Source organism: Hordeum vulgare, chromosome 7H, assembly GCF_904849725.1.
Source record: "Hordeum vulgare subsp. vulgare chromosome 7H, MorexV3_pseudomolecules_assembly, whole genome shotgun sequence".
In the NCBI taxonomy this organism is placed as follows: domain Eukaryota; kingdom Viridiplantae; phylum Streptophyta; class Magnoliopsida; order Poales; family Poaceae; genus Hordeum; species Hordeum vulgare.
The window spans coordinates 52,291,659-52,313,064 of NC_058524.1; the positions used below are offsets into that span (position 1 = coordinate 52,291,659).

At 42.9% G+C, this 21,406-nt stretch overlaps 1 protein-coding gene across 1 annotated transcript; it reads right to left on the reverse strand.

The window, feature by feature from the left end:
• Positions 1-5,086: 5,086 nt before the first annotated feature.
• On the reverse strand, positions 5,087-7,102 carry LOC123410107. Its single transcript, XM_045102995.1, has 3 exons — positions 6,167-7,102; positions 5,720-6,075; positions 5,087-5,616 (listed from the first exon to the last, which is right to left on the reverse strand). The coding sequence occupies exons 1-3, from the start codon at positions 6,969-6,971 to the stop codon at positions 5,269-5,271; spliced, it is 1,509 nt and encodes a 502-aa protein (XP_044958930.1). The 5' UTR covers positions 6,972-7,102; the 3' UTR covers positions 5,087-5,268.
• Positions 7,103-21,406: the final 14,304 nt, after the last annotated feature.

The window sequence follows — 21,406 nt, forward strand, 5'->3', positions numbered from 1 at the left end:
TTTGATGCATGCGGTCCAATGAGTGCCGAGGCATGCAGTGGTTATCGTTATGTTATTACTTCATTGATTATTTGAGTAGATACATGTGTATTTATTTGATGAATCACACGTCTGAAATATTGAAAAAGTTCAAGAAATTTCAGAGTGAAGTTGAAGATCGTCGTGACAAGAGGATAATATGTCTACGATGTGATCGTGGGGGTAAATATATATCTGAGTTGTGAGTTTGGTAAACATTTAAGACAATGGGAAAATTGCTTCACAACTCATGCCACCTCGAACACCATTGTGTGATGGTGTGTACGAACATCATAGCCGCACCCTATTGGATATGGTGCGTACTATGATGTCTCTTATCGAATTACCACTATCGTTTTTGGGTTAGGCATTAGAGACAACCACATACACTTTAAATAGGGCACCACGTAATTTTGTTGAGATGACACCGTATGAACTATGGTTTGGAGAAACCTAAGCTGTCATTTCTTGCAAGTATGGGGCTGCGACGCTTATGTGAAAAAGTTTCAGCCTGATAAGCTCGAACCCAAAGCGGATAAAGGCATCCTCATAGGACACCCAAAACAGTTGGGTATACCTCCTATCTCAGACCCGGAAGCAAAGTGTTTGTTACTAGAAACGGGTCCTTTCTTGAGAAAAAGTTTCTCTTTAAAGAATTGAGTGGGAGGATGGTGGAGCTTGATGAGATTTTGAACCATCACTTCAACCAAAGAGTAGAAGGGCGCGGGAAGTTGTTCCTGTGGCGCCTACACCAGTTAGAGTGGAACTAAAGATGGTGATCATCAAGCTTCAGATCAAGTTACTTCCAAAACTCATAAGTCGACAAGGACACGCACTACTCCAGAGTGGTACGTACGGTAATCCTATCTTGGAGGTCATGTTGCTGGAGAACAATGAAGCTACGAGCTATGGAGAAGCGATGGTGGGCCTGGATTTCGACTAATGGCTGGAGGCCATGAAATCCGAGAGAGGATCCATGTATGAAAACAAAGTGTGGACTTGGGAAGAGCGACGTGATGGTCGTAAGACTATTAAGTACAAATGGATCTTTAAAAGCATGATAGACAATGATGGTGAATGTCACCGTTAAGAAAGCTCGACTCATTGCAAAGATGTTTCCGACAAGTTCAAAGAGTTGAGGATGATGAGACTTTCTCACTTGTAGCGATTCTAAAAGTCTATTGGAATTATGTTAGCAATTGCTGCATTATTTATGAAATCTTGTAGATAGGATGTCAAAACATTCTTTCATCGACAGTTTCCTTGAGGAAAGGTTGTATGTGATACAACCAGAAGGTTTTGTCGATCCTAAGGATGCTAACAAGTATGAAAGCTCCAATGATCCTTATATGGACTTGAGCAAGCATCTAGGAGTTGGAATATACGCTTTGATAACATGATCAAAGCTTTTTGGTTTATACATGGTTTGTGAGAAACTCGTATTTCCAAGAAAGTGAGTGGGAGCCCTATAGAATTTCTGATGAGTATATATGGTTGAAATATTGTTGAAAGAAAATGATGTAGAATTTCTGCTAAGCATATAGGGTTCTTTGAAAAGTGGTTTTCAAAGGAAAAGCTAGATTGAGCTACTTGAACATTGAGCATCAAGATCTATAGAGATAGATCAAAACACTTAGTAGAACTTTCAAATGAATACATACCATGACAAGATTTTGAAAAAGTTCAAAATAGATCAGCCAAAGAAGGAGTTCTTGGCTGTATTGTAAGGTGTGAATTTGAGTAAGACTCAAAACCCAACCACGGCAGAAGAAAGAGGAAGGGCGAAGGTCGTCCCCGATGCCTTAGCCGTACGTTCTAAAGTATGCCATGCTGTGTACCGCACCTGATGAGTGCCTTGCCATGAGTTTGTCAAGGGGTACAAGAGTGATCTATGAATGGATAACTAAACAACGGTCAAAGTTATCCTTAGTAACTAGTGGACTAAGAAATTTTTCTCGATTATGGAGGTTATAAAAGAGTTCGTCGTAAAGGGTTACGTCGATGCAAGCTTTGACACTAATCCGGATAACTCTGAGTATTAAAACAGATTCGTATAGTGGAGTAGTCATATGGAATAGTTCCAAACGGCGCATGGTAGCAACATCTACAGGCTGACATAGAGATTTGTAAAGCACACACGGATTTGAAAGGTTCAGAACCGTTGACCAAAAACCCTCTCTCACAAGCAAGACATGATCAAACCCTAGAACTGTATGGGTGTTAGATTCATTACAATCATATAGTGATGTGAACTAGATTATTAACTCTAGTGCAAGTGGGAGACATTTGGAAATATTCCCTAGAAGCAATAATAAATTGGTTATTATTATATTTCCTTGTTCATGATAATCGTTTATTATCCATGCTAGAATTGTGTTGATTGAAAACTCAAATACATGTGTGGATACATAGACAACACACTGTCCCTAGTGAGCCTCTGAAGGACTAGCTCGTTGATCAAGGATGGTCAACGTTTCCTGCCCATAGACATGAGATGTCGTTTGATAACGAGATCACATCATTAGGAGAATGATGTGATGGACAGGACCCAAACTATGAACGTAGAATATGATCGTGTTAATTTATTGCTACTATTTTCTCCATGTTAATATATTTGTACCTATGACCATGAGATCATGCAATTCCCGGACACCGGAGGAGTACCTTGTGTGTATCAAACGTCACAACGTAACTGGGTGACTATAAAGGTGCTCTACAGGTACCTGCGAAGGTATGTGTTGGGTTGGCCTGGATCAAGACTGGGATTTGTCACTCCGTGTGACGCGGAGGTATCTCTAGACCCACTCGGTAATACAACATCACAATGAGCTTGCAAGCAATGTGACTAAGGAGTTAGTCACGGGATCTTGTATTACGGGACGAGTAAATAGACTTGACGGTAACGAGAGTGAACTAGGTATATGGAGATACCGATGGTTGAATCTCGGGCAAGTAACATACCGATGGACAAAGGGAACAGTATACGGGATTGATTGAATCCTTGACATCGTGGTTTGACCGATAACATCTTCGCAGAATATGTAGGAACCAATATGGTCATCCAGATCCTGCTATTGGTTATTGACCGTAGAGGTGTCTCGGTCATGTCTGCATAGTTCTCGAACTCGCAGGGTCTGCACATTTAACGTTCGGTGACACTAGGGTAATATTGGGATATGTACGTTGGTGACCGAATGTTGTTCGGAGTTCCGGATGACATCCCAGACGTCACGAGGAGCTCCGGAATGTTTAGAAGGTAAAGATATATATATGGGAAGTCCTATTTTGGCTACCGGAAAAGTTTCGGGTTTTATCGGTATTGTACCGGGAAGCTTCTTGAAGATTCCAGAAGGTTCCAGAGGGTTCCAGAGGAGTCCGAAAGGGTCCCCACAGCCCCTAGGACGTGCATGGGTTGTAAGGGGGCATCCAAGACTTGTTGGGCTAGCCCCCCAAGGGCCCATGCGGTTGGGAGGGAAGAATTCCTAAAGAGGAAGGCACCTCCTAGGTGCCTTGGGAGGGAGGTAACCTCCCTAGGCCCACAACCCCTCCTTGGAGGAGGCGCTAGGGATGCGACCCAACCCTCCCCCTTGCCTCCTATATATAGTGGGGGAGATCGAGGGGCTGAACACACCAATTCCCACGCCCTGAGGGCAGCCCTACCTTTTCCATAACTCCGTTTTCTTCTCAGATCGGTTCCAGCAGCGCTTAGCGAAGCCCTGCTGGCACTGCTCCACCATCATCTCCACCATATCGTCGTCCTGGTTGAGATCCCATCTACTTCTCCTTCCTCTCTTGATGGATCAAGTAGGAGGAGACGTCATCGAGCCGTACGTGTGCTGATCGCGGAGGTGTCGTCCGTTCGACACTAGATCGAAAGGATCGTGATGAGATCGCGGGACGGATCGTGATGAGATCACGTGACAGATCGTGATGAGATCGCGGGATGGATCGTGATTGGATCATGAAGATGTACGAGTACATCAACGACGTTATATATGCTTCCGGTTAGCGATATACAAGGGTATGTAGATGCACTCTTCCCTATCGTAGATGGTCATCACTATGGATAGATCTTGTGTGCGTGTAGGAAAATTTTTGTTTTCCATGCGACGTTCCTCATCGCTACGTGCCTGGCAAGGCCCGAGGCGGGCTTCATGTCTAGCACGACTCAATTAACCTGTGGCAAGCCTGGCCCGTGGCGTGCAGTGCCGCTGTGCTTTTGTGCCTGCCTAGAAAGCACGGCCCGTTTGACCAAGACTGTTGTGGGAAAGGCGGGACACGATCCTTCAAGAGTCAAAATGAGCAAAAGTTGGTCAATCATTTTGCTATTCATCGTGCAAATTAGCCAATGCGCTTTGGCAAACGAGTATGGTATTTCCACCGTTTCATCATAATACTATCAAAACATTTTTCTATTATGGAACGAAAGGAGTAGTTCAATTTTTACACTTTCATTATAAAGACAATGGAATAGTGGTACCACTTAGGTTAAATTATTCCAGCTATCAACCTCTCTAGTGAGCTTTAGGTTGGTCACAACAAGGTATCATAAGTACTACTCCTTTTGGTTTTAAATATAAGTTTTGTTAAAAGTTTTTTACTAGCATACGGATGTATAGACATACTTTAAATTATAGGTTTACTTTTTTTATATGTAGTTTTATTCCAATCTTTAAAAAATACTTATACTTAGGAATGGAGCAGGTAGTATCAAGCATGCCCACAAGATATTTTTGTTGAATTGGTACATTATTAAATCAACAAAGAGACGATTGAGTATAACGATATGATATTGTATTATACTCTCTGCGTCCTAAAATAAATGTCTCAACTTTATACGAACTCTAGTACAACATTATACTAAGCTGGAGACACTTATTTTGAGACGTCTTAAAATAAATGTGTCAACTTTGTACGAACTCTAATACAAAATTATACTAAGCTGGAGACACTTATTTTGGGACTGAGGAAGTATGAAATAATGTGATGTGTGTCCTGCATATCAATAAATAGGGTCACTATGATAATAAAATTTGATGCTATGCATTGTAAAAGTAGTATCTAGATAGACGGCTGGAAACATTTACCAATCAGTTTTGACCATGAGCATACCTTCCACCAACAACAAATTAGGATAGATAGGCTTGTTATGTCTAGATCATGGCTCAGCAGTTCTCCGGAGATGTTTTCCCCTGTACAAAAGATCAGCAAAACCGGCTCCAAGTTCGTACATCAGCTAGTCAGAATGTGCTACTTAAGCGGCATGACCAGCTTGGCGGCGTCGAGGCGCGGGTAGTGCCGGAGCACTACGCCCTTCATCTCCTCGGCGCCGCGCTCGTACCCCGCCAGCGCATGCTGCGCGAGCCGCCGCTTGTGCTCCTCAGACCCAATGAACTGCTGCACGGCCGCCGTCTTAGCGCTCTCCAGCTCTGCCTCAGTCGCCCGCTTCACCGCCTCCAGCTCCGCCTCCGCGGCCTGCCTTGCCGCCTTCTCCTTGTCCAGCTGCTCCCACAGCGCCATATTGTCGCGCTCCCGCGCCACCAGCTTCTCCTCCAGGTCCAGCGCGTAGCCGGAGGTGAAGGACGCGTAGTTCGCGGCCTGCGCATGCCATTGTTGCCGCCAGAGTGCACACACAAACAATGTGATTCGGGTCCGGTCCGGAAATACACCTTCGGACGAACGATTTGCTTTGCAAGAATACCTGGAGCATTGCCACGTAGCTCGACGCGACGACGTCGGAGGGCTTCGACGCCGCGAGCTTGTCCACCCTCGACTGCGTGACGATGGACTCTAGCACCTTCCGTGCGACCTTCCAGTCGGCTGTGTCGCCGTCGTGTGTGTCGGGCACGGCCGAGTGCGGTGACCGCGGGTCAGACACAGGGGCGGCGCTGCCAAGCCCGTCCTTTGCACTGGCCTCCTCCCGTTTCCTTTTGTTTCCGGACAACGGAAGCGTGTCGCCGTGCACCTCGCTTTTCACCTCCTCCGTCCCTGCCGCCGGCGCCGCCGTCTTCTCCACTGGCATATTGTCAGTCATGTCGCGGACGGGTGGATCCACCCCTAGCACACAATCAACAACAGTAAAATACCTTTCGCGTGAGCATGTGCTTATTGAACCGGGGGGGGGGGGGGGGGTGTTAGAAACTCCTACCTTTGGCCGGCGAACGAGGTTGTGGTGGCGATGATGTGCCGGCGGGGTTGGAGGAGAAGACCGCAGCAAGATTTGCGTTGCGGAGGTAAGCCCGGAGACCAAGCGGGACGCCGTGTGCCTCTAGCAGCTTATCCGCCGACTGCTTCTGCTGGCTCGTTAGCACCGGATCTGGGACGGATCTCTTTGACGGCGGCTCGCCCCAACTCACGGGGCACGGCCATTGCTCCGGCGACGTCAGGAAGAAGAACCCGCCTTTCCACTCGCTCTCATATTTGGAACAGCTAAGGCCAGTGAAGAGCGTTGGGCCGGCTCCCCTTCCCCTGCTGCGGAAAAAGTACCAGCCGCTCCCGTTCTTCCATGTCGACAGGGAGAAGAAGTGCCGGAACAGCGTCATCGACGGCCGCACGCCGGCCTCGTGGCAGAGCACGACGAATCCGACGAGGACGAGCCACCCGTTGGGCGTGAGCTGGCCCGGCGCGAGGCGGAAGTGGGTGAGCGCCTTCCGCAAAAACGCGTGCAGCGGGAACCGCACTCCGGCCTCCAGCGCGTGGGCGTACACGCAGACGGCCCCCGGAGGCGGCACGCTGCACGCGCGCAGCTCCCCGGCGGGGCGCCGGGTGAACTCACCCGGCACGCCGTATTTCTCGCAGAGGGCGTCGACCGCGGCCTGGGTGATCAGGGTGGACGCGATGCGCTCGGCGGCGGGCCCCGAGAGCGCGTCGGAGACGGCATCGCCGTCGCCGTCGCCGCCGCTTTCGGTGTCGCTGATGACGACGACGGGGGATGGGGCGGGGGAGGAAGGCATAGCCTGGCGCTTGTGCGGTCGGCGCGCCTGGCCGCTTCCGCTTCCGCCTCGGCGGTGTCCTGCCCTGCCGGAGAAGTAGATGGGTTGCGGTGGGCGGTGGCTTCTACAGTTCTGGCAAAGTGTTCTATTCCGCTTTGGGTCGAGTCTACATTCTGGCAAAGTGTTTCGAGAATTGTTTTTTCCTTTGGGGACTGATCTGGCCCCGAGCGCCGGCCCAAACTTTTGGCCGGCCGCGCGCCAGCCGCACGATGCATCAACCCCGCATCCTCCGTATCGTTAAATTTGCATGCAACATTTTTTCCTATGTAGCAAAATTTTGATGTGATGCAACAATATTTTCAACGGTTGCAATAAAAAACAAAATTTATAACAAAAAAAATAGCTACGTATTGTAGCAAAAAAGAAGATGATGGTGCGTGGTAGCAAATGCGGTTGTAGCAAATATTTACGTGACGCGTATGTAACTTTTTTAGTGAACGGTTGCAGCAAAACATGATGCCGGTTGTAGCAAAAAATTAACACGGTTGTAGCAAAAGTAAAAAATATCGATTGTAACGAAAAATACGACGAACTGCAGTTGCAACCAAACGTATATGCATTTTTTTACTCGGACAAAAAATAGTAAAAAAACGCTTGCAACAAATATGACGTTGGTTGCAACATATTTAGACGAAAAATGTTGCATCCACTGACCAGCGAAGCACGTGGATGGGAAAAATGTTGCATGAGACCACGCGTGCGAGGGTGTGACCGGCGCGTCGGTTCGGCCGGCGCGCGGGTGAGAAACGATTCCTTATTTTTACCGTGTGGAATACGTGTCGTCACGGTACGGTTGGGTCAGTTTTTTGGGGGGTACACCTAGTTAGGAACCATACAAGTTTTACAAATGCAGAAGACTTTGATACAGGAAAAAACATAAATTTTGAAATCCTCTAAATATTCTAGGAAATTGCTAAACTAAAACTTATTGTAGAATGACACTTGGATAATTGAAACTACTGGTTGTAGAGGCTCAAAATACAAGTTGTGGAAAGGGATCCAGTGACTCACGCCGTAACTGACGGAAAGTCAGCCGTTGGATGAAGGATGGACACATCAGAACAAGCACTGTAGCGAAAATACTATAGATGACACTGTATATGAATCCCTATAGCAATCACTAGTAGAGAATGACCCATTTGTCCCGGTTTAGAGCCTCATTAGTCCCGGTTCTGGAACCGAGACTAAAGCCCAAAACCTGTAGTCCCGATTCGCATACCAACCGGGATAGAAGGGTCTCCATGTGGCTGCTGCGGGGAGCCTAGGCAGGAGGACCTTTAGTCCCGGTTGGCCGCACCAATCGGGACCAAATGGCATCCATGCGTCAGCATCTGGCGGGAGCTGGGTTTTTTTAAGGGGGGTTGGAACGTTTTGGAATGTTAATTTAGGGGTTTCATATTGTGTTAGCTAGCTAATAAAGAGAAGTGTCCTCTCTTTCTCCGTGCTTGGTCGACGCTAGCTACTATACATATAGAGAGAACTCGACGCTAGCTAATAAGAAAATGAAGGAAACCATTAATTACACAAGATCGTCATGCTGAACATATATAGAGAGAAGTGACATCTCTTTCTCCGTGCTTGGTCGAACAACAAGTTTTTGTATATCTATCCGACGCTACTACATATATACAATATAACAACTTTTACAATCCCTAACATCATGTACCTAAGATCCAATCACAAACCCACATGGCATTCTCCATCTTTAGGTATGACTTGGTCAAGAAAGAATCCCACCAATTCCTCTTGAATTGCTCGTATGCGATCATATGGTAGGAGCTCATTCCGCATCTGCGAGATCTAATTTAAAGTAGGGGGTCAATACATGCATATATATGAATAAAACTCAACACAATTGATGGTAATATATAAAAGAAAATTGTGAATATACTAGTCTCCGAAAAGCTCACTTTTGATTTTTTTTTCCAGAAGAAACCCTTCATCTAGCAGAAGATGAGCGCCGGAGGGGCAACAGGGGGCCCACAAGCCCCCCAGGCTCGGCCAGGGGGTAGGCCGGGCCTGGCAGGCTTGTGGCCTCCAGGTGGCGCCCCTCTGGTACTTCTTCCGCACAGTATTTTTTATATATTTCCAAAAAATTCTACGTTGATTTTCACGGCTTTTGGAGTTGCGCAGAATAGGCATCTCAAACTTGCTCCTTTTTCAGGCAATAATTCTAGCTGTCGGCATTCTCCCTCTTCATGTAAACCTTGCAAAATAAGAGAGAAAAGGCATAAGTATTGTACCGTGAAGTGAAATAACAGTTCAAAAAGCGACAAATATCAACATAAAAACATGATGTAAAATGAACGTATCAGTTTCCATAAGTTCCTCCACTTATTGTGAAAATATACGAAGATTGGTGTTAGTACGAGACCTAGGACAAATAATTAGAGGGTGTCAATTAGACAAATAGAAGATGGAGAAACAGAAGGTGTGAGAGACAACAAATAGTTAAGTTGGTACCCATCATTAGTAATTCATTCAGTGCATGTCAAATATCTTGCAGGTCCCAAGCTGACCAAACATCTCAGAATGTATCACCAAACTACTTTACCTTCAGATCCCCTCGAGTTCGAGCCCTTTGAGTTTGATCTGGGTCTGGAAAATATTCTCTCGTTATCTTGTGCCATTTTGATTGTCCATATTTTTCAACACCAGCAATCAGTCTATTAACCTCTTCGGGTTCCCAATGCCTGGTGAGTCTTCGGCCATCACTCCCGGAGGCAAGACTTATCCTGTTATCAAAACAACCAACAGAAAATAATTATTTGGCTGTTTCCTCTTGATGAATTAGTAACACATGGAAATTCTGAATCTCAAAAGAGTGCAAACCATATATAAAGCACTAAATACATGTGTGAGTAATTTGTCGAATTTCAACCTGAGAATATATAAAGTTTGATCCTTACTCCGAAGTGGTTACCCAAAAACAAACCCCGGTCCTAGAACGGTACCTTCTTCTTCCAACACTTGTTTCGTATCAGTTTCTTTTTCCTTATACAACACATAATATACAGTATATATACCTAGGTTTTTTGCACATTTACCTTTTTCTGCTTTTTTAAACATGACACACAAATAGTAATAATATTTTTTATAAAACACAATGGCCAATTTATACACTAATGGAGACAGGGCCTTTAGTCCTGGTCCGTAAGGGGCTTTAGTCCCGGTTGGGACTAAATGCTCTAGCGTAGATCACTCATTTCAAATCGTCTAACTTCCCGGCCGATCACCCATCCTTTCACTACTTCATCCCGAGCACGCTTAACTTTCTGGTTCTATCGCCCCTAGTTGCCAAGTGTGCACTTGTTGTTTTCCTGACAATAGTAAGCTATCAATCCTAAACAACTTGGGTCTTGATGTCATGTCACATGATTTAATTTTTTGAATTACAAACAATTATTAAAATAAACTTAATAAGTAACAATAATAGTGAATTTCAATGAAAAAAACTAATATTTTTAAATAAATTTTTATTTTTTTTTGGAAAAAACTTCTTTTTGAAATAACTTTTTTTCCATTTGGAATTTTGAGCATGTGAGAAAACTTCACCGGGCAAGCCCGGGTGAAATCGAGTACCAATGTTTTCTAGTTTTTTTTGATATATTAATTTTTTTTTGGACGTCGTATGCAAAAGTTATGGCCGTTTATTTTTTTTCCTTTTTTTTTGCAAAAACGGTCAAAATTCATATCTCAAAATTTATATACCGACTAGACACTAAAACCTAACAACATCTCAAAGGATTTTATTTTTTGAAGATTTTATCATTTTTGTTTATTTTTTGAAGATTTTATCATTTTTGTTTTTTTTCTACAGAACTCAAAGTATCAAGGTTTCAGACGAAAACCCATCTGCTACAAAGGCATTTTTTTTAATTAATTGAATTGTAGTTTTTTTGTGCATTAAATATGCACCATACTACAACATGTTAAAATCTACAGAAAGAACTAACTAAAAATAATAAAAAAACAACAACTAAATGACTAAAACAACTATATAAGCAAAACAATATTTCTTTAATTAAAATCCTAATTTAAATTATTCTACAAATAACCAAATAAATCTTACTGTGACAACAATCTAACACATGAGTGGGAGCAAAAAGAATTAAATTTAAAACTATTTGTAAACTCAAGTTATTCAAAAACTGGGTTTGAAGCAAATTTAAACAAATTCAAATTTAAACCATTCAAATTTGAAAACTAATGGCACAAACAGAAACTAGACAAAATTTTGAATCTAATGCAAAAAAGAATCAATCAAAAACATCAAATATCCTAAAAGATATAAGCAATTTAAAACAGAAACTACAAACAAGAATTTAAAAACAGAAAAAAAATCTGAACACCTTTAATCCCGGTTCGTGTCACGAACCGGGACTAAAGGTCTACCCTTTAGTCCCGGTTCAAGACACCAACCGGGACTAAATCCTCCAAACCCTTTAGTCCCGGTTCGAGACACAAACCGGGACTAAAGGTCCAAGACACGAACCGGGACTAAATCCTCCAAACCCTTTAGTCCCGGTTCGAGACACAAACCGGGACTAAAGGCTCCTTACGGGCCGGGACCAAAGCCTCGTGCGATTTGGGGTGATGTGGCCGGGCCTTTAGTCCCGGTCCAGAGGCAGGCCGGGACTAAAGGGTCCAGGCCAAAGGCCCTTTTTCTACTAGTGATATATCTGTGAAGATGACGGATGTGGTCGCATAAGATTTTATCAATATAGTCTGTATCAAAAAAATTATTGTGTATTGGACCATATTAAATACTTGAGAATGTTTATTAAATAGAAGGAATTTAAATAGTTGTAGAATTGATTCTCGACGTCGACGATGCCTCTCCCGCATCCTCAACGTCGACTCGGTGGCGACCACGTGCTTGAGAGGTGCCAGCATGTCCGTGACTGGGCTCCGTCGGGCTGGCACTCGAAGAGCTACCTTCCGGGGCGCGCAGCTTGGTGAGGAACCGGGCTCCCATCGTCGACCCGGAGCTTCTTTGGTGGCGGTCACGTCGGCCACTTTCGGTCCCGAGGCTATCGGCCTCCGAGGAGGAGGTACGACGCCATGTTAGGGAGGAGGACGAGCATGCCCGTCGCTACATGGAGGCGTTGGACGCCAGGTTCTCCAATACTTGGCAGGTTCTTCAAGGATCTCACCCGAGATATGATCCGGTGATGGTTCCTGCTCTTTGGGTGTCCATCGCCCGCGCATGAGTACAGCGGCTGATCTTTGTTGGTTGATGTATTAGTGTATTCGAGAGATGTATTAGTGTATTCGAGAGATGTATTAGTGATGTATTCGAGATTATATATTCGATAATATTAAGTGGATTATTCGATGATGCATTAATTAAATCGATTATTTGATGTATTGGTGATATTATATATACATGATGATCTTGCTGTTGAAAATGACCTAGTTTATTTATGATTACACATTTTATTTCTTGCTTCCCTTCCCTTGAAAGCACTCTCAAGCTATATCTTGTAAGTCATGAGAATGCATTGTCAAGTTCCGATTCATTCATGCACAAAACATAAATCGTATAGTGATGCAACTTTTTTGGCCAATATTAATGGGAGCCAAAGAAAATGTTTTCTGCATGTTTAAATAATATAAGTTTGTGTAATTCCATTATTCATACAAGGAGATGAAATATTTATAGAAACTATGGATCAAAGAGACTCTGAAAAAGAACAGTTGTTGGGGAGATAATCCTCGCCGGACGTGATGTATTCTCGTATCTCAACGACAGAGATGGTCTAGAAGGAGAGGATGACGACTTGGGTGATCGAACAATGAAGGAGGAAAGACATGATCATGATGGCTCCAGTCACCGAATGCCGGAGGAAGAAGGAGACCATGATGACAGCTCCGGTGACTGAACGGAGGAGGGAGCTGTTGCAAAGTCCGGCGAGGTATATATATTAATTAAGCATGTGCTCACTAACTAATTGATGCATTAATTGCTTTGGTATGTACATATTTTAAATCTCCTTTCTTCTTTTATAGCCCTCCGGATCGAGCCAAGGTTAACGAGACGAGGTCCAAAGAGAAGGTTGCGCAAGGATGAAAGGTTCACGACCACAACACTCGCGGACGATGGCCTACCGACTCAACCCAAGCGGACCAAGGACGCATTTTCTTCTCAGTGAGGAGCTATTGTTAGGGACAACATCTCGATCAGCATCAACCAATGGAATAAGCCTAAGGTGATTATGTCACCGATAGACAGAAAGATGATCTTTGGGCCGTGCTGAAGGCAAATTTCACCCTACCGCCACAGGAGGATCCGAATAAGCTAGTTATAGAGCCACTGGTCAAGGCGTGTGCTCTTAAGAAGATGGCAGATCTATTCAGGAGGTGGAAGAAGGAGTTGAAATCAATTTTTGTCGACAAAGGGAAGACTCCAGAATTCATCGGGCGATTTGAGAAGATAAGAGATCACTGTCCCGCATTTGTGGTCTATAAGACATCGGACAAGAGTAAGAAAATGTCAGAGACAAACAAGAACAATGCTACAAACAAGGAGCATCACCATCACATGGGGTGAGGTGGCTACCTCCAAGCCCGGCCGTTTTGGGACAAAGCTGAGAATGACCTGATTGCTAAAGGGGTCGAACCACAGACATTGAATTGGCAGACCGTTCAAGGACTTGGTTCTTTGGAGTTGGGGGAACTATGGACCCTGAAACAGGGAAGTGTCGTTGGACGGATGAGAAAGTTGTAATACCCATCAAGAAGCTTCAGAAGTATATCACCGCAGCGCAGGAAGCGACGTTCGTTCCCGACAGAGAGAAGGACGAGTTGACTAAGACCCTAGAGAATGCTCAGCACCCTGGACGAACACGAGGCACACCAGGCTCCGTTCCGTGGAAGGTTGGGTTTCCCGACGCAGGAGGTTACAGAAGCCGGGAGAGAAAGAGGAAAGAGGAGCTGACCAACATGCAGAAGATCCAAGCAAGACTACAAAAGCTATAGGAACTTGAGAGCCAGCGAGCTGCCGGCAAACCATCTCAGCGGCACGAAGCTACCCCGGAAGGTACCCCGCCATCTCAGCGGAGAAGCAACATGGCTTCCACGGAGCCCGTTCAGCCTGACTTCACGGCTCCTAGCTACCCCGTGGATACTATCATGGAGGCTCAACATTGCGAGCTTATGACGAAATGCCGGAACCTCACTTTCAAGGCGGTTGTCGGCTCTGTTGCACCTCCTAAACCCAACGGAACTTTTCACTCCCTTCCGATTCAACATGGCTCTGTTGTTGTGATGGTGGATCAAGTAATGGAGGATTTGAGGAGCTCGAGCTTGACCACCTTACAAGTGACGGGGAGAATCAGTTGGTTCGTGCTCTGAGGAGTACATGTGTATGGCAGAAGGAGTACATCAAGCTTCCAAAATGGACGCCTCCGCCTCCACTTATGGCGAGTTTGGGCACTCCACCTCCTCCTCCTCCAGCTCCTCCTGCGAGTGATCTAGGCACTCCACCTCCTTCTCCGGCTCATCCAACGTGTCAGGGCACTCCGCCTCCTCCTTCGCCTATTCCGGCGCGTCAGAACAATTTGCCTCCTCCTTCACCTCGTCGGCAACGACGGACTGTTTTATGTGCATACTACGTATGCGAGTTCATTCGCCACTCGACCTCTGAGCGGGGCTTCTCTGACAAACAATTTGAAGTACGTAAATAATATTCACAATTTTCTTTTATATATTACCATCAATTGTGTTGAGTTTTATTCATATATATGCATGTATTCACCCCCTACTTTAAATTAGATCTCGCAGATGCGGGATGAGCTCCTACCATATGATCGCATACGAGAAATTCAAGAGGAATTGGTGGGATTCTTTCTTGACCACGTCATACCTAAAGATGGAGAATACCATGTGGGTTTGTGATTGGATCTTAGGTAGATGATGTTAGGGATTGTAAAAGATGTTATATTGTATATATGTAGTAGCGTCGAATAGATATACGAAAACTTGTTGTTCGACCAAGCACGGAGAAAGAGATGTCACTTCTCTCTATATATGTTCAGCATGACGATCTTGTGTAATTAATGGTTTTCTTCATTTTCTTATTAGCTAGCGTCGAGTTCTCTCTATATGTATAGTAGCTAGCATCGACCAAGCATAGAGAAAGAGAGGGCACTTCTCTCTATTAGCTAGCTAACACAATATGAAACCCCTAAATTAACATTCCAAAACGTCCCACCCCCCCCTTAAAAAAACCGAGCTCCCGCCAGATGCTGACGCATGGATGCCCTTTGGTCCCGGTTGGTGCGGCCAACCGGGACTAAAGGTCCTCCTGCCCAGGCTCCCCGCAGCGGCCACATGGAGACCCTTCTGTCCCGGTTGGTAAGCGAACCGGGACTACACGTTTTGGGCTTTAGTCTCGGTTCCAGAACCGGGGCTAATGAGACTCTGGAACCGGGGCTAGCATGACTTATCCCATGTACTCAGGAACAAAAGTAACTACTCACAAAGCATAATCATATTCATGACCAGAGAGGTAATGAGTAGCATTAAGGATCTGAACATAAACTCTTCCACCAAGTAATCCAACTAGCATCAACTACAAAGAGTAATTAACACTACTAGCAACCTTACAAGTACCAATCGGAGTCGCGAGACGGAGATTGGTTACAAGAGATGAACTAGGGTTTGGAGATGAGATGGTGCTGATGAAGATGTTGATGGTGATGAGTCCCCTCCGATGAAAGGAGTGTTGGTGATGACGATGGCAACGATTTCCCCCTCCGGGGGGTGGGGGGGAAGTTCCCCGGCAGGATCGTCCTACCGGAGCTCTAGATTGGTTCTGCTCAAGTTCCGCCTCGTGGCGGCGGCGAATCCTCGAAAAAGCCTCGTCTTGATTTTTTTTCCGGACGAAACCCTTCATATAGCAGAAGAGGGGGCGAGAGGACCAGCTGGGTGCCCACAAGCCCCCTAGGCGCGGCCAGCAGGCTTGTGGCCACCTGCTGGCGCCCCTCTCGCACTTCTTCGGCCCAGTATTTTTTATAATTCCCGAAAAAAATCCTCGTTGATTTTTACGGCGTTTGGAGTTGCGCAGAATAGGTATCTCAAACTTGCTCCAATTTCAGGCCACAATTTCAGCTGCCGGCATTCTCGCTCTTCAAGTAAACCTGGCAAAATAAGATAGAAAAGGCATAAGTATTGTACCGTGAAGTGAAATAACAACCCAAAAAGCGATAAATATCAACATGAAAGCATGATGCAAAATGGAGGTATCAGCCCCCACCTCCCTAGGTCGCGCCCCTAGCTTGTGACTTCCTCGGGAACCTTCCTGGCGTGAGACCGACGCCAAAAATTCCTATAAATACCAAAAACCCCAGAAAGAAACCTAGCTCGGGAGTTTCGCCGCCGCAAGCCTCTAGAGCCACGAAAAATAATCGGGAGCCCGTTCCGGCACCCTCTCGGAGGGGGAAACTATCATCAAAGGCCACCTTCATCATCTCGGCGGTCTCCATGACGAGGCGGGAGTAGTTCACCCTCGAGGCTGAGGGTATGTACTAGTAGCTATGTGTTTGATCTCTATCTCTCTCGTGTTTTTGAGATGGCACGATCTTGATGTATCGCGAGTTTTATTAATATAAATGAATCATATGGAGTTTTCCCCTCTCTATCTTCCATTGATGTATTGAGCTTTCCCTTTGGAGTTTTCTTATCGGATTGAGTCTTTAAGGATTTGAAAACACTTTATGTATGTCTTGCGATGGGATATCTGTGGTGACAATAGGATGTTGTATTGATCCACTTGGTGTATGTTTTGGTGATCAACTTGTGGGTTTCGTGACCTTGGGAATCTATGCATAGGGGTTGGAACATGTTTTCATCTTGACTTTCTGGTAGAAACTTTGGGGTACTCTTTGAAGTTCTTCGTGGGATTGAACATGATGAATCTGAAATTAAGTGATGCATATCGTATAATCATGCCCATGGATACTTGTGGTGACATTGGAGTATCTAGGTGACATTAGGGTTTTGGTTGATGTGTATCTTATGGTGTTATTTTAGTACGAACTCTAGGGTTGTTCGTGACACTTACATGAATAGCTCATAAGACTGATCAGAAAAGATAACTTTGAGGTGGTTTTGTACCGTATAATAATTTCTTCGTTTGTTCTTTGCTCTTTGTGACTTTGGAGTGAACTCTTTGTTGCACGTGAGGGATTGATATATGATTCAACTATGTTAGTATTGTTGAGAGAACTTGCACTAGTGAAAGTATGGACCCTAGGCCTTGTTTCCAAGCATTTATAAAACGTTTTTCTCGTTGTTTACTATTTGTTTCCTCGATGTTTTTATATTTTCATATTACAAAAACCTATATCTACCATCCATATTACACTTGTATCATCATCTCTTCGCCGAGAGAGTGCACATATACAATTTACCATTGTATTGGGTCTGTTGGGACACAAGAGACTCTTTGTTATTTGATTGCAGGGTTGCTTGAAAGAGACCATCTTCATCCTACGCCTCCCACGGATTGATAAACCTTAGGTCATCCACTACAGGGAAACTTGCTATTGTCCTACAAAACTCTGCGCTCGGAGGCCCAACACGAGTCTTGAAGGTATATCTTTAGATCTTGCAATTCAATCTTTTAGTTTCTTGTTTTTCACTAGTTTGGTTTTATAAAAGAAAACTACAAAAATGGAGTTTAGGTTGCATCATTTGTATCGTCTTTATAATGTATTTCATGAAAATAAGGATATGGAAAATTATGCTCAATTGCTAGAGGAAGAAATTATGAAAATACTTGATGAGAATTCCTTGAATGATGAGCATGATAGAAATATTCTAGTATGAATTCTCTGAATATTCATGATGCTAAGATATGCAAAGCCACAAGCTTGGGGGTGCTATGTTTGATGAATATGATATTTTTACTCCCCCAAGTTTTGATGATAAAAACTATTATGATGATGGCATGTCTCCTATCTATGATGATTATTGTGATGACATGTATGCTATAAAGAGTGATAGTAACCATGAAACTTGTTATCATGATTTTAATATTCAAAGTGGTTATTTCAATCAAGTACCTCATGATAGTTATTTTGTTTAGTTTGCTCCCACTATTATGAATGAGAAGAAGTTTGCTTATGTGGAAAGTGATAAATTTTCTATGCTTGTATATCAGGATAAACATTTGTTCTCGGTCCAGGAATTTTTTAAATTCACTGGAATGTGATTTTGATCTGAATTGTTTACACATGATTGATATACAAATTGGCTGGATTGTCCTGATTTTTCAGAATTTTTAGAGACAGCGAAGTATGGTTACACTACAGATCTTCACAAACTGTTTTGTTTTTGACAGATTCTGTTTTGCATGCATAGTTTGCTTGTTTTAGTGTTCCCATAGCTTATATTAAGTGGTATAAATTATGGTAATAGTAGAATACATTAGGTATCATGTGGGAAAAATTATGAATCTTGTCTTGATAGTACCTAAGTGAATGATCATTTATTTATCATACTAACCCATCTCACGAAGTTCCGTTAAGTTTTGTGTAATTGAAGTTTTCAAGTTTTGGGTGAGATCCCGATATAAGGAGAATAAGGAGTGGCAAGAACCTAAGCTTGGGTAAGTCTCCCAAGGTAATATCTAAGGAAGACTAAAGCGCCTAAGCTTGGGGATGCCCCGGAAGGCATCCCCTCTTTTGTCTTCAACATTATCGGTATATCTTACTTGGAGCTAAATTTTTATTCTTCACATAATATGACTTTTTCTTGGATCATCATTTTATTTTGTTTTTCTCTATTAGGTGTTAATTATAATCTTGTTTTTCAATAAAAAGTTCCAAGAATTGCATTAGGATTCTTGCATTGCATGCTTTGATTGGTGCTGTGTAAAAACAGAAAATTGTGTTGTAGTGTTTGAATTTTCATATTTTACTAGAACGTGGAAAGTTTCTGAAATTTTTACATAGGGTTTTCATATGAATTTTATAGAATTTTCTAAACTTGCATATTTTTTCAGTTACAGAATTACACTGTTTTCATAAATTTCTACATAATGTTCTGTTTGGACAGATTGCTGTCATAGTTTTGTTATCTACTTATCCTATAGTTTCCATAGCCTATGTTGGTAGATATAAATTGTGGAAATGGTAGTATACAGTACCTAAAGATTGAAAATTATTGTGAAACTTGTCTTTGCAGTACATAAAGAGTTGATTTATTATTATGTGCACTAACCTATCTTACGAGTTCATTTCAAGTTCTGTGTGGACGTAGTTTTTGAGAATAGGTGAAACCGGGATACGAGAGGACTAAAAAAGATACAAAAGCTCAATCTTGGGGATGCCAAAGGCACACCAAGTAAATATTTCAATCACTCTCAAGCATCTCAGCTTGGGGATGCTACGCATCCCACCTCTCTTCGTCAACTATCGGTTAGCCTATGTTGAGCCTAAATTTTTATTTGTTCACATGATGTGTCCTATTCTTGGAGTTCTATTTTTCTTTTGCTTGCTGTTTAAATAAAATAGTTAGATCTAAAGAATATTTATTAATAGAGAGAGAAAGAAAGTCCTCACATAGCTGCTTAATTGTTTGACTACTCATTGATCTTCACTTATACGTTTTGGAGTAGTTTCGTCATTTACTCACGTGCTTCACTTATATCGTGTGAGTAAATGGTTGAATGAATTGAATATCACAAATCTGAAATTATATATGTTTTATATGCTTATCCCATGGGGAGTAATGACTTGACGTATAAGAAGTATAGGTGGTAAAATTTATTGAAAGTTACCAAACACCACATTGGTCACTTGAACAATTCATGAAGGAATATTGAAGGAAGAGATATTTCACATATGAATATACTATCTAGGAAATCTTCTATGATTGTGAATGCCCGTTAATTATTTTCAATCTTGAGAAAATTAGTTGAAGTTGGTCAAGGAAGACAACGTATTGAGTTATGCTTGGGTATATTTGTATAGAAGTTATATTGTTATGTATCCTCCAACATGTGGTGCTTGCTTCCACCTCATACTAGCCAAACCTTCCGCACCAAGTAGAAATACTAGTTGTGCATCCAAACACCCTTAAACCCAAAGTTGTTACATATGAGTCCACCATACCTACCTATATGTGGTATTTACCTGCTGTTCCAAGTAAATTTGCATGTGCCAAACTCTAAACCTTCAAATAATATTCTGTTTTGTATGCCTGAATCGTTCATATAGTGACTAGGGGTTGTCAGCATCTTCCATGCTAGGTGGGTTATTCTCACGATATGTGTTGATTCACTATCATTCACGAAAAAGTGGCTGGTATTCGGGATGCCCATTTCCATGCTAAAAAATCAAATCAAAATATAATGAAACAAAACTCTCTCGAGGATTGTTGTTTGTATGGACGGAACCCGTGGACTCAGCTCGCTGTGGAGTGTGATTGATTGGTGTAGGGGGAGTAAAAACTTTACCATTCTATTTGGGGACCGCCTAAAATGTATCTAGCATGGAAGATACCGAGATCTCTCGGTTGTTATGTTGACAATGAAAGCATACCGCTGAAATTTATTATTCATCTCTGTTTTAAAAGCTTGAGCTCTAGCACCTGTGCAAATCAATGATTCCCTTTGTGAAGGGCCTATCTTTTACTTTCTAGTACTTACCTTTATGCAGTGACCTTCACCACTTCCTATATTTTCGCCTTTTTCTCTTGGCAAGCGTCATGTGTTCAGGAATGATCTAGACATATATATGCACACAAATATATTTGATCATGAATTATTACTGTTCACAATTATCTATATGATATATAAGTTGGGAGGCAAAACACTAAGCCCCTATCTTTCTCTATGTTCGATGGAGGATATTTGCTCTAAAAATATGCTTTGAGTGTTAGCAATCATTGAAGACTACATGATAGTTAAGTATGTGGAATTTGCTAAATAAAAGCTCTTAGATAGACCCTTCCTGAAAATAAGATGAATTGCAATTGTTCGCTGACTAGGATTATGGTTTGTTAGTTTTCAAGAAACTTTTTGGTCTATACTTTAACATGTGAATAGCTTGTTACTTGATCATGAGAGGTTTTATGAGATTAGCTATTGTTTTTAGTTTATATTGATGATAGAAAAAGTTATTGGAAGTATCATTTGTCAAACTTGTGCACTTGCTAGCACTCACACTTCATAAATTATTTCTTTTATCATTTACCTACTCGAGGACGAGCAGGAATTAAGCTTGGGGATGCTGATACGTCTCCAACGTATCTATATTTTATGAAGTATTCATGCCATGTTTACAATAATTCTATATGATTTTGGTATGATTTTATTAGAACTAACACGGACTGACGATGTATTCAGCAGAACTACCATGGTGTCGTTTTTTGTGGAGAAATAGAAG